General features: G+C 34.4%; 1 protein-coding gene across 1 annotated transcript in view; it reads right to left on the bottom strand.

Moving 5' to 3' along the window:
* Nucleotides 1-3925: 3925 nt before the first annotated feature.
* Nucleotides 3926-14012, bottom strand: part of LOC122004428 (myosin-17-like) — a 32930-nt gene continuing 22843 nt past the window's right edge. Inside the window, exons 22-38 of the mRNA XM_042559318.1 lie at nucleotides 12203-12424; nucleotides 11754-11893; nucleotides 11201-11318; nucleotides 11093-11117; nucleotides 10208-10236; nucleotides 10108-10158; nucleotides 9816-9986; nucleotides 5824-5985; nucleotides 5504-5710; nucleotides 5259-5399; nucleotides 5105-5175; nucleotides 4911-5010; nucleotides 4795-4851; nucleotides 4621-4677; nucleotides 4455-4535; nucleotides 4210-4289; nucleotides 3926-4110 (exon numbers count right to left, since the gene is read on the bottom strand). Of these exons, the coding sequence (XP_042415252.1) occupies nucleotides 3987-4110; nucleotides 4210-4289; nucleotides 4455-4535; nucleotides 4621-4677; nucleotides 4795-4851; nucleotides 4911-5010; nucleotides 5105-5175; nucleotides 5259-5399; nucleotides 5504-5710; nucleotides 5824-5985; nucleotides 9816-9986; nucleotides 10108-10158; nucleotides 10208-10236; nucleotides 11093-11117; nucleotides 11201-11318; nucleotides 11754-11893; nucleotides 12203-12424 (1836 nt within the window). The 3' untranslated portion in view covers nucleotides 3926-3986. The remainder of the gene's footprint in view (nucleotides 4111-4209; nucleotides 4290-4454; nucleotides 4536-4620; nucleotides 4678-4794; nucleotides 4852-4910; nucleotides 5011-5104; nucleotides 5176-5258; nucleotides 5400-5503; nucleotides 5711-5823; nucleotides 5986-9815; nucleotides 9987-10107; nucleotides 10159-10207; nucleotides 10237-11092; nucleotides 11118-11200; nucleotides 11319-11753; nucleotides 11894-12202; nucleotides 12425-14012) is intronic.

Genomic DNA, 14012 nt, shown 5'->3' with positions numbered 1-14012 from the left:
TCCACTGATTGACCTAGAGAACTCTGATTGCACCCATTTCAGGTCCTGTGGATTTTTTAGATTACAATGAGTTCAAATATGTTATTCATTAATTATTTCGATTTCTCCAGAGGTATTAAAATATTATTGAAAGAATCGACAGATATCTCATATACATTGGGCATGATATAAAATTTCACCTCCGGAGAAGCCAAAATAAACAATGGAGGATATATTTTGACTCCTTGCAGTCTCAGGAATCCACGGAACCTGAAATGGATACAATCAGAGCTCTCTAGATCAATTAATGGATTTCGACCGAAATCGGTCGAAATCCCACGTTGGGTTTGATATAAAATCCCACCTCTGGAAAAGTCAAAATAAATAATGGAGGGCATATTTGGACTTCTTGCAATCTCAGGAATCCATAGAAACTGAAATGAGTGCAATCAGAGCTCTCTATGTCGATTAATAGATTCCGACCGAAATCGGCCAAAATCCCACATTGGGCCTGATATGAGTTCATATCAGGGTCATGTTAGGTCTGATATGAAATCATATCAGGCCCAACATGGGATTTCGATCGATTTTGGTTGATTTCGGTCAAAATCCATTAATCGACCTAGAGAGATCTGATTGCACCAATTTAAGTTTCGATGGATTTCTGAGGTTGCAAGTAGTTCAAATATGCCCTCTATTATTTATTTTTACTTTTCCAAAGGTGGGATTTTATATCAAACCTAACATGGGTTTTCAACCGATTTTTGTCAAAATCCATTAATCGACTTAGAGAGATCCGATTTTATTCATTTCAGGTTTTGTGGATTCCTGAAGTTGCAAGGAGTCCAAATATATCCTCCATTATTTATTTTGGCTTCTCCAGAGGTGAGATTTTATATTAGGCCAAATGTTGGATTTAAGCTAATTTTTTAAATAATATTTTAACACATTCAGAGAAGCTGAAAAAAAATAATAGATAGCGTATTTGAACTCTTTACAACTTAAGAAATTCATAGGACTTAAAATGGGTACAATCGGAATTCTCTAGGTCAATCAGTGTATTTTGATCAAAATCCACTGATTGACCTAGAGAACTCCAATTGCACACATTTTAGGTCATGTGGATTTCTGAGATCGCAATGAGTTCAAATATGCTATTCATTAATTATTTTGGCTTCTCCAGAGGTATTAAAATGTTATTCAAAGAATCTACTGATATCTCACATACGTTGGGCATGATATAAAATCTCACCTCCGGAGAAGCCGAAATAAACAATGGAGGACATATTTTGACTCCTTGCAATCTCATTAATCCACATAACCTGAAATGGATACAATCGGAGTTTTATAGGTCGATTAATGGATTTCGACTGAAATTCATTAATCGACTTAGAGAACTCCGATTGCAACCATTTTAGGTCCTGTGAATTTTTGAAGTTGCAAGGAGTTCAAATATACTATTCATTATTTATTTCGACTTCTCAAGAGATATTTAAATATTATTAAAAAAATCAATTGATATCTTACAATCGTTGGGCCTGATATAAAATATCACCTTCGGAGAAGTTGAAATAAATAATGGAGGACATATTTAAATTCCGTGCAACCTCATAATCCATAGGAACTGAAATGGATGCAATCAGAGCTCTTTAGACCGATTAATGGATTTCGACTGAAATTGATTGAAATCGGTCGAAATCCCATGTTGGGCTTGTTATGAACTCATATCAGGCCTAACGTGGGATTTCAGTCGATTTCGATCAAAATCTATTAATCAACATAGAGATCTCCGATTGCACCTATTTCAGGTCTTGTGGATTTCCCAAGGTTGCAAGAAATCCAAATATGTTCTCCATTATTTATAATTTCGATTTCTCCGAAGGTGACATTTTATATCAGACCCAGCGTTTATAAGATATCAACCGATTCTTTCAATAATATTTTAATACATCCAGAGAAGACGAAATAAACAATGAATAGTATATTTGAACTCCTTGCAACCTCAGAAATCCACAGGATCTAAAATGGGTACAATCGGAATTCTCTAGGTCAATTAGTGGATTTTGACTAAAACCCACTTATTGACCTAGAAAGTTTCGATTGCACCTATTTCATATCCTGTGGATTTTTGAGGTGGTAAGAAGTTCAAATATGTTATATATTATCATTTTTGGTCTTTTCTAGTAGAGGTGTTTTGAAAAAAAAAAAATTTGAGTAGTATAAATCGATAGGTGAGAGAAATTAGATTTTCACGAGTAGAGAGAGGGAGTGGAGAGAGAAGAAGAGGGAGATTGTAGTTGCATGCATTTGGCAGGAGGGATAGAATATAAAAATTAAATAAATTAGTATACCTTTTGGTAATTATCAAAGTATAATATATTTTTTTGTCAATTCAAAAATTGAATACGGCTTTTGATAAATTGTCGAAACACAATAACAAAAGTCAACTTCTCTCTTTGTTTTAATCATAAAAGTACATTTTATCTGCTTTTTAATCACAAGTGTTTTTTTTTAACCGTTCAATCAACTACGATGTTATAATTGCTATAAATTTATAATATATATTTAATCTATTTAAACATATTCATATTATAATAATTATAATTTCATAACTACTATAATACAAATTCAATAGGTTCATCTACTATTCACGTTATAGTAGATACAGAATTATAATTACTACGGTATCGTAATCATTACGATTTTATAATTATTATAATATGAATTCGACATGATCATTTGTAGTTATTAAAATATATCTGATCAATTCAGAATCTAGAAAAAAAAATTTAAACGAAAGATAATAATAAAAATATTATTGAAAGGTATGAGGATTAATGTGCACAGTTTGACAATACGAAAGAGTCAAAATGCAAAATGGGCCACCTCACACACACACACACACAAATCATGGGATTTTTTTTTTAAAAAAAAGAATATAATGATAATTATGGAGATGAAAAAGAGAAGATGTCGGAGGGGAAAAGATGACCTAGAGGGCAACTATGAAGGTGAAAAGGAAGATGAAAAGATAACAACAATGATAAGGAAGAGCACAGAACAAAAGATGTAGTGTGTTTACTTGAATGAAAAATAAAGGAAGAGTATAATTCTTGTTATTTATCGTTTAGTTATCCTAGAGGGAGAATCACTTTGTGGAAAAGAAAAGTAAGAAGGAAAGGAAACTCATGTTGGCCTGTCCATTCACTAAAGAACTTTGCAAAAACTTATATCACTTGGTATTCGAAAATTTGTTTTTTTTATCCATCAACTATTAATAATACTTATTTAAAGGAATTATGCAAAGATAAATATGTGATTATTTTAATTTAGTTAAAAACTCACTATTGATTAGTCTATAAAATGTTGAATTCCATACTTGTCACTATACATAGATTTTAATCCTGTCAGTTAAATCCATAAAGAAAACCTAAATCAAATGAAACCTCAAGGTTTTGGAAACACTATAATGGAAATCAATTTATCAAAATTTTGAATATTTTACATGCTCATTTCATATCCAGGAACGTCCCGAAACAGCCCTTTACATGCTGAAAATAACACATTATCGAGGGATACAAGAGAGGTAGAGTTTTAAGGGAATAAAAACCTCAGCTGCCCCTGAAAGTAAACATAGAAAAGGTATTCATACAAATATGTCACAGCTCAAAGCATGACCACAGTTCTCAAACCTCGAATGTTGACTTAACCAGATATTACTGTGGTAGATGATCTTTGATATATAACTGTTGTTTACTGAGAGATGATTCAGGTTCGACGCATGGGATTTGGCACAAGGTCATATTCTTGTTCTCGAGAGGATTTTTCACACAGCATACGATCCTGTAGTGCATCTTCAACCGAAAGAAACACATAATCAGATACAGTGAATTGTATTTTGTGATTTAATATCAAATGCTAGCAACTAACCTATATTAGCTGATGATCTTATAAGAAGTGACTGATATGAATTGGCACACTTCGATGGACAATTGTAGGGAGGGAATTTACTCCTTCCTCTGTGTCAAGAAAGCAAAACCTGAGCTCTGTCGGATCAATGATGGAGGATCGACATCAGTTATCTCTATCCCTGTCATTGACTTGCACAGTTCGTCAACCGTGAAGGGGATCCTGCATTAAGAATATCATCTTGTTCTTTGAATCGTGCTATGCACACATACAGAAAGAAAGGGAACAACCGTGGCTTCAATTTGCTAGGAAAAGAATTACCTAGAGTCATCATCCAACAAGAAGGTATTGCTGAAACTTTTTGAATCCTCATTCATGATAGCTCTCATACTTACAATAGCCTGTAAAACAAGTGAAGCCTTTGGATTCATGCTCTTCGCTAAGATTCACAATGTTTTTCCTAATCCCAATAGTAACTCATTAAGATAAACATCTTTCTGTTTGTGGTTTAGTTTACCATGCATATATTGATGTAAACACTTTGAAGAAAGTAGAACCCAACAGACCTCTGAAGAAACACTGTGAGTGCCATATTTGTCATCCCAATACATCGTGCTGATTCTATGTAGTTGCTGTACGCTGAGAGCCTGAAAATTCAACAAGAGAATAGTCGATATGCAAGTAAATTTCATTGAATGAAACTGGATGCTATGGGCCAGGGATACTCCTAACTGGACATAGGTCTTGAGTTAACTCCTCCAGTGTATTTTTTGGCTTCTGATGTGAAATCTGTTTCAGGTTTTTGTAAGATAGTCTCGCCGGAAAAAAGGTAAGTGCAGCATTGAGTAAACATGTTTGATGTGCTATTAAATAAACCAACATACACACAGAAAAAAAAGGACATACCAGGAATCCAACAGTTTGCCTGACATGCTTCAACTCATCCCAGGCTGAGCCTGCATACTGCAAGTAAATGAACATTTAGCTCAAGTCTAGATTGCCTTGGTGTAAGAAGTGGCTACCTTCTCAGTTGCCTCATAGCACCATTGTTCTAGTTCAGCCAATCCAGCTTTAACATATTCCCCATTGCTAAAGGAACAGCATTCACGCCGCAGAAGAAGGCTAGAAATAAGTAAAAAATATCTGTGACTTTTTACAATCATGTCAGAAGAATTAGGACAGAGGCAACAAATTCTTAAGGCAATTTAGTATGTACCTATTAAATAGTTGGACATTAATAAATGAAAATATCTGCATGAAGACCTTACGGACAAGGAAGGGAGGGACCTAAAAAGAAGCAAACTTAGGGATGGAACTTAGATTTATCACAAAAGAGACTTCTACATGTCAAACAATGATGCCATATATACATAATTCTCTTTCAGCGTTTGCAGGCAATTAGTTAAGCTTTTAACGATGCCCTGCCAGTGTGAAATCAAAACTTTCAGGGCCATGGCATTTGCTTGAGAACGAGTAACTTTGACTAAGCTTGCACGGGATGTTCTTGGAGCCTGCACGTACAAAATATATTACATTATTTTCATATTTCAAACAATTGTAGGCCTTATACGAATGTGCTCATGTGAAATATAAGGTGTTTAATGTTTAACTGTACCTGGATACACAAACGAAGAATTGGCCCTATCTCTTTTTTTAAATTGTCTCTTATCATTCCATAAATTTTCTCAACAAATGCAATAAGTTGTTGCTTGAAAAGCAAAGCTGGATATTTAACTTCAACTATTTGGAAGTCACTTGATGAACCGACCACACGGTCATTGAAAAAAGGAAGCACAGCACTCCTGGGCGAATTCCCAATCCCCTTGAAACAGTGGAGAATGGAAATGGATAAGCTATATAGAGTGAAATAAGATAAAATAAAATAAAAAAAGTTATGGTGATATCACTTCAGAAACACAAAGGATCATAGTTTACTTGAGACACTCTCCCAAATAAAGAAGCTGAAGTTCTTCGTCTTTGTGGAGTCATTGGGGTGTAACCATCTGTCCCATTTGCTTTCATTGTTTGTCGGAAGAACAGTAGTAATGTAGATGTGTTGGATAACCAATAGGACAATACATCAGCGTTATCCTGAGTCTTCAGTGAAATTTAGTTAATAAGTAACAAGTAAAAAATGGTAATCAATATATACCGCTTAGTATGACTAATAGAGGTGTCACTTGGATTGTACCCAAGGAGGCTCATGGGTCCATATCAAGCACAAGTCACCATCTCAGGTGGTGGGCATGTTTAGAGCTATCTCAGAGACAACCCAACTTCACTATGGACTACAAGTGAAAAAAAATAATGCCCAACTATTCTTCCTATGAAGTTCAACCAGGTGAGTTACCTGTCTACACTTTGTAGAGAAAGGGCTAGTTCACTTTCATAGTTAATAATAAAAAAAAATGATCCATCGGTTTTCGTTAGTCTTATGCCAAGTGATTCACTAACCTAGGGGATTTACATGAGAGATCCTGATAATAAAATAATGATTTGAGGGGAAAAAACTTAGAGAAATTTAAAAAAAAAAAGATGACCATGCAGTACTTTATCATTTAAATCAATTCTATTTAGTTACACTAAAAAAATTGTTAATCACGAAATTGATTCACCAATTAATTTGAAAAGCTAACAAACACAATCAAGAATACTCTCACCTTAATTATAATATCATATATCATACGATGAATGCTGTTTGTATATAAGTTAACAATATCAATCATCCATTGCATAACTTCAAGTCTCCATCTATCTCACACAATGTCTGATGCCTACCAAATACAAATTAGTGATGCATTCCATCTCGATACACTCTGCTTAAATTGTGACTAAGCATGCAAAAGGGACTCATTAGGAAAGGGGCAATAGAGATGAGCAACACAAAGGTCTTATGTGATGCATCTACCAAATTGCTTTGGTCTTCATCAAGTTAGGTTTGTTAAATTGTCAAGTACATGCATTTGATTATAAAAATGCAATGGTGTGTTTAATGTAGATCCAAATTATTCTTTGGACTTCCTTTGTCATGGCTATATAAGCCAAGTTGCGACATGAAAAAATATATTGACAGAAAAAGTTATATTTCTTCGTTAGCTATATTCCATCTTTAAATTGTTTTACTCCTCTTCTATCCCCAAATATCATATCTTCTCCCTTCAATAAATAGACAATGGCATGATTTAAAATCTCGAGCGAGTTTCGGTCTTGATGTGAAAAATATGATTTTAGTATCATACTATGCTATATGATTTTGGCATTTTTTAAATATAAAATATATTAACTACAAATAAAATAATTAATATATATATATATAACAATTTTTAAAAAAGAAAAAAAATATTATATATTTTTAAAATTAAAATAAATAAAATATATAATTAATTAGATAATTTTATTATAGTTAAGTTTTTTTTTATTATCTCTATCATAACTAGGGGTTGATTGAGATAATCAAACATAAGTTCCTTTTAAGTAAAAAAAACCCACCCTCCTCACGCAAGCCCTCTGGTGCAGCCGTGTTGTGTGATTAGGTGTAAATGAACCAAGCCGCTCATGAGCTATTTGAAGCTCGATTCAATAAAAGCTCGTTTGAGCTCGTTTAATGAAGCTTGTTAAGATAAACAAATCAAACTCAAGCTTCACAATACTCGGCTCGTTAGCTCGTGAACATGTTCATTAGTAAGCTAATGAATCAACTTTTAAATAAAAAAATAATAATTTTTATATTGAATTTATAGATTTTACACTCTATTTATGAAAAATATAGACAAATATATTAAATTTATTTATTAGAATAAAATTATAAATTTTAATAAGAATATTATAATTTTCTCTAAATATATAATTTAGTTTTTAATGAATATTCAAATTTATAATTTATATTTATTAAGCTCATTTAGGCTCGATAAAAGCTCGAATAAGCTCGTGAGCTATGAATATATTCGTTAAATAAAGCTTGAGCTCGGCTCGATTATAAACGAGTCAAACTCAAACATTCAAGAGTTCGACTCTGCTTGGCTCGATTACACCCCCTACGTGTGAACCCTTCGGTAGGGCCGATGGGATAGTGCGAACCCTTTGAAGAGCCCGATAGGGTTGCGCGACCCCTCCGGCTAAGGTCGCACGACCCCTCTAGTGGGCTGTTGCTTGGGTCATGACGATGTCAATCAATGGGCGAAACGAAGTGTTATGTCTGTTTCAACCGGCTCGACACGAGATTTTAATCCATTCACAATGCACCTAAATTTGTCAAAATTCCTCACTCAAATACAAACAAGACAATTAGTAGTATGGGTTCATGTGTATGATCTCGAGTATTCAATAAGTGGTGGAAATAAAAATAATTAAAACAACACACATCCTAACAATATATTTTAATTGGTTTGGAGATTTAGCTCCTACTCCATGGCCTATCATACATTTGGTGCGTGGTGGAAATAAAAAAGTATTAAAACATCAAACATTCTAGCAATATATTTTATGTGGTTTAGAGATCAGACTCCTAATCTATGGCCTATGATACATTTGATACGTCACCCTCACAAGAAAGAATGAGGTAAGCCTATACAAATCGAGATCTGCAATCTCAAGCATTACACCTTGACCCACCCACCTAGCCAATGGGATCTCCACAAGCTTTAACAAGTTGGACTTACACGAGATTTTCACTCAAAACACAATTAATCTCACCTCTTTCTAAAGATAAAAATAAAAAACTAGGGAAGAGTAAAAATTATCAAGAGTTACACATATTGAGCCTTCAAGCATGGCCCTAGTTCTTGGTTCTTGGATCCTTTTGAATAATCTTGATGAGCACTACAAAAAATGATCCACAAAAATGAATTCTTTAATGCCTAAAAGCTCTTCAAGAACTTGTAAATGAAGACTCCAATAGACACACATTGGACAATCAACTACTAGAACGCCAATCGACAAGCCAGTTGATTGCTAAAAGGGAAATTGATTAGCAGGTAGATTATCAAGAGGTTAATCAATTTCTATGTGAACAAATGCTTCTATTCTCAATCCAATTGATCGGTTGAGAAGTTTCCCTTACTTTGGTTACACCCTCGAGAGTTAGTTGTAAAATTCAGAATTGAGGCAATTGACAAATACAACTTTGGGAACATACCAAAGTTAAAGGTTTTAAAAACTAAGCTATAGGTAGTTCACCCATTAGCTATCACATTATACAATTTAAATGTCAAAAATAACTCCAAGATTGCACAGTGTGCAATCACTACAAGGTTCACATTCTTTGGGTCTTCAACACCTCCTCAATCTAGGATCCTTAGCCTTGAGTCTTTTGAGCAACACCTTGATCCAAACCTCCAACTCTTAAGTCCATCAAGCCCCTCCAGAGCTCCACTTGATCCACACCTACACCCTCGAGTCCAACAAGCATCTCCTAAACTCTTAGTCCACTAAACTCTTTCCGAGCTCCCTTCGATCTAGGTTTTTAGCCCTCGTGTCCATCGAACTCCATTAGATCATTGTTCTAGCCCTTGAGTCTAAAATCTCACCATCGCCAAGATTGTCATGTGAAATCTCCAAATTGAATTGGCATGGCTATCCTACACACTTGACATAGCAATATCAAAAACACACATACCTAAGCCATATTGCTAACACTTGATTTAGCTACACACTTCATTTATTTTCCATCTTATGTGCTATATTTTGAAGTGATTATTATTACTTGCAGGCTGCAAATACAAATTTCAATCAGTTTAAGTTGTGGTTGCATTTGTAGCTTTTAAGGCCAAGCTGCAAATAGGTTTGCAGTCTACAAGCCACTTGCAAGCAAAACACCTACAAATAGGCAATATTCTGCAAATTCTATGTGCAACTATGTATTTACATGCAATCAAATAGCCCCAAGTTAAAAATGTAACATGCAACACATGTAACAAACAAGGTTTTACCTCAATAACCCAGCCAATTGCTTGGATAATACGGTCAAAAATATTTGTTGTTTCAACTTCAAAAGATCTCCAGTGAAGGAGACATTTGTGTGTGATACAAGCAGCTACAGGTCGATCTTTAGAGAATCCTAAATCTTGACAAATACATTCAATAAACAAGTCCTGGTATCCCTGAGGGAAGATAAACAGGAACTGTTATTTCCTGATGGAGGAAAAGGATATTAATATTATTTAAATATGAAATTGTTAAGACTATAAATAAATTAGATAGGCAATTCATCGAAAACCTTACTTGCTGTTTCTCATTCAGTGACTTCTGTTGTAAATCCTCTGTTTCAGGGTCCTGGGGTTGACAAACTCAAACGCTTTAGTTTCTCTAGTGTGCACCAAACAAAACCAGCTATTGTCAATTCCTTGATTTCTATAATAGTAAATTGATATTTGGAAACAACAGAAATTTAGCTGCAATAGAGGCTTTTTTAGCTTGTTCAAAAAATTCTTTAAGAACAAAGAAATAATAAAGTTGTGGAATAATTGGAGCCGGCATGCTAGATTAAGTAAAAATGTTTAGGTTTCCAATGAACAACTGCTACATCTATTTCTTTATGAACTGATGATCAAATTTTAACAATCTCTTTGAAGGGATGGTTAGTCCAAGATACAAAGCAACAAAGCCTTATTTTAGAGAAACACTACCATTATGGGAATGTACACACAATAGAAAAATTACATCAATCCATTGAGGTATGGTTGCTAATATTTGACAAAAAAAAAAGAATCCTAATTTTCATATGATCCATCCTTCAGTTCATTTATTGCCCTTTTCTAAAGCTAGAGGAAGTGCATCTAAGATACATCAAATAGTGGGTATGAGAGGGTAGCATGAGAGTAGCAGGTATGGGAGGATAGTATGAGAGGACAAAAGTGGGATCCTCAAGCAAATGATTCCTATTTCAATGTAGCTTACGTAAAAAACTTTCTTTGACACAATATACAATTTCCTGCTGTGGAACTCACAAAGGAGTGAACAACTCAATTTTTTAAAGATAAATGTACACACTGATTAATGTTATAATGTCCTCAATATCAAACAAGATGAGACAGAACTAGTTGTGGTATGCAGATGTGGTGCATGGATGTGGTATGTAAAATAAGGGTGATTTTATTGGGTTGAATATTTTATTTTCTATCTATTCTTCATACACACACACACACAAAAAAACCCTATTGTGAAAGTTTAGATTTTTTTAGCATCTATTAGGAAAAAACTCATTTGCCAGCACTGTTCTCTGGTGTTCTTGGCTTCTTGTAGCAAAAAGTTAAATAAATAGGCAGCAAGAACCTGGGAGATGCATTCCCATACCTATTCTGATAAAGATACATACCAGGACAATGGTTGCTTCTGAATTTGTGGTTACTGATTGACTAGTTGGTGAAATTGCAACTGCTTGTTGACGAAGAACTTGGTTCTCTGATTCCACATTTGATACTTTCTCTTCAAGTCTATTTTAATTGGCAATTATAAGTTACTGCCTCTCATAGCGAAATAACAGAAGATTTGAGTGATAGATATAACTAATAACTTATAATATCAACATCATAATCATCATTAAGCTGTATTTGTTTCAATTATTTAGGGTCGGTACAAGAATGTAACAGTTTGAGATCACCACAATAATATAAAAGGCATGAATCTTATCTCTTTAAGTTTCATGTTCGTAGATTTAGACAAATACTGATGCTGGTCGTATAGGCTCAATGGAGTTCTCAATCTTCAACATCCGGGTTTAGGATGGGTGCTGATGTTTTCTAATTACTAATAACTTATATTACTCTAGATATTTTAGATTCACCTAGTGTTATAGAACCTAAGCTTTTCTATATGTCTGTTGTCACTTATCTCTCTAAGTTAACAAACACATAGATTAGACATAGCACCTCCGAATAGTTTCTTGAAGTTGATCAACTTTCATCTCAAAATCCTGAACTTTCTTAACAAGTTGATTATATCTTGCTTGTATTTCGCTCTTTTCTTTATTGGCTGCATCAGTTAACTGCTTTTTTTCTACCAAGGAAACCTGTCATGATAGCAAAGAGAGGAGAAGAAATAAGGTCATTTAATTTTCAGATTGTTGGATTAATTAACCAATTTAACAAGTATACAATAAAATAAACATTTCTGCTATATTTATCCTGAGCTTGTGACTTGCAATGTTTAACCCAACCAAGAAAACGTTCAACTACTAGTCAACATGTACAGACAATTATTAGTAGTTGGTAAGTTGCAAATAATTTCACTCTCTTAGATATATAATGGTATAAAAACTATACATGTAACACTATCAGTAAAAAGCGATCAAAATAAAGTTGGAAATAGACAATCATACCTTCAAAAGCTCAATTTCAGATGTCAATGAATCAAAATTTCGTCTGTCATCAACAAAGACATGTGTTTCCTTGATAACTGGAGGTGCTTCTTCCATAGCTTTTTGTGCAACCTTGCGTTCCTTGATGACCATCAACTTTGCTTCTTCTACTTGTAGTTGCATCATATTTAGCGTATCCTTAAGTGTAACAATTTCTGTATCTTTTTTCTCTTCAAGTTCAACCTTGCATAATGCAGTAAGCATATATCATATATATACCAAAAAACACACAGCAATGTAATTAATCCAAAGCATATCAAAATTATCATGTCCATGTTCAAATTATATCCATATTCGACAATATATGTGTGAGATATGACAATTAAATAATAAATGTTAATTAAGAAAATTATCTTGTAGAATTTCTTAGCATTTTAAAGAATTTTCCGAGATTTAAACCAAACTCGTATGACATGTTTAAGGGAATAAATCTATTAAGCTTAGAGAAAACCTACTTGAAATATCAATTAAATGGGAGTTGATTGATTTAATTAACATAACGTTATAATTAATTAACCTAAGATATGAATCAAAACCTAGGTTTCCTAACCCTATTCTCCCGATCCCTTCTCTTCTTCTCCCCAACCCAAGTCACCGTCCATATTGCCCCTCTCCCTTCCTCCCCAAGTTGACGCCACCCTTCGCATGAGGTCAAAATCACGACCTGCTACTGTGGGTCGTCACCGGAGGGCTAAGACAATGTCGGAGTATTGATCCACCACCGATGGGGCCTAGGGCAACAGCTATGGCTCAACGGCTCTTGTTGCTGCCCCGTTTTGCCATAACTGTTGTTGTGCGTGTGATCGTTGGCGCAGCTTCCTGCCTCGCCGACCGTTGCTCCGTTCATTGAGCCATTGCCACTGTCCCTCCACCATGTGCTGTCCCACTATGCCGTCGGAGGAGGAGAAGTCATAAGGTAACGAAACCCCCCACACTTCCTAAGTTTTGTTCATTAAATACCTTATGGGACATTTAGCTCAGAATATGAAGGAATTGTGGGATGATTAGGATAATTCAATTAAGGTTTCCTAATCGGTTTAGGATTAGGGTTGGTTATTCGACTTATGATAGAATTGGTTATTATTTTTGTCCTATGTTGTAGGATTTTGAGCTCAAGGCAGACTGTTGACTTGAAGACGATTAAAACGATCTACAGATAAAGGCAGGTATTTTCTTTCCTTGACTTCATTAGTATATTGACCTTAGTGCATGAGTATAGTTAGATAGGCAGTTTATTACCTAGACTCTATTCTTATTTAGCTTGAGTTTGATACTTATGTGCTTGACCTTAGAGATGATCTACTTGATATCCATACAGTCTCATCTTTGGCTATCCATATTTTGGAGTTGTACACACGTGTATGGTGTGTACTATAGGTGGTTATTCTTTTGCTATTCATATTTAGTAGTTGTACACACGTGTATGATGTGTACTATAGGTGGTTATTCTTTGACTATTCATAATTTGTAGTTGTACATACATATATGGTGTGTACCTTAGGTGGTTTCTCTTTGGCTATTCATGTTGTTTAGTAGACACCTATTAGTTTATGTATATACATTGTTTACCGTTTATACTTCTAGATATACCTGTATAACTATCACATAGTGATAATTATATCTATAGTTATGTTTATTTACATTTTATTCATCATTGCATTGTATGCATGTTGTCGACCGTGTCTCCCTTATAGTTGAGAGAGTTGTCAGTCATATTATCTGCTCACTCGGCCACTCGGGATAATGGCAGCTAGAGTTGCATGCAGCTTAT

The sequence above is a fragment of the Zingiber officinale genome, chromosome 7B (assembly GCF_018446385.1).
Source record: "Zingiber officinale cultivar Zhangliang chromosome 7B, Zo_v1.1, whole genome shotgun sequence".
Classification (NCBI taxonomy): Eukaryota; Viridiplantae; Streptophyta; class Magnoliopsida; order Zingiberales; family Zingiberaceae; genus Zingiber; species Zingiber officinale.
The sequence above is the reverse complement of the archived record's forward strand: the minus strand, read 5'-3'. Positions and strand labels throughout refer to the sequence as shown.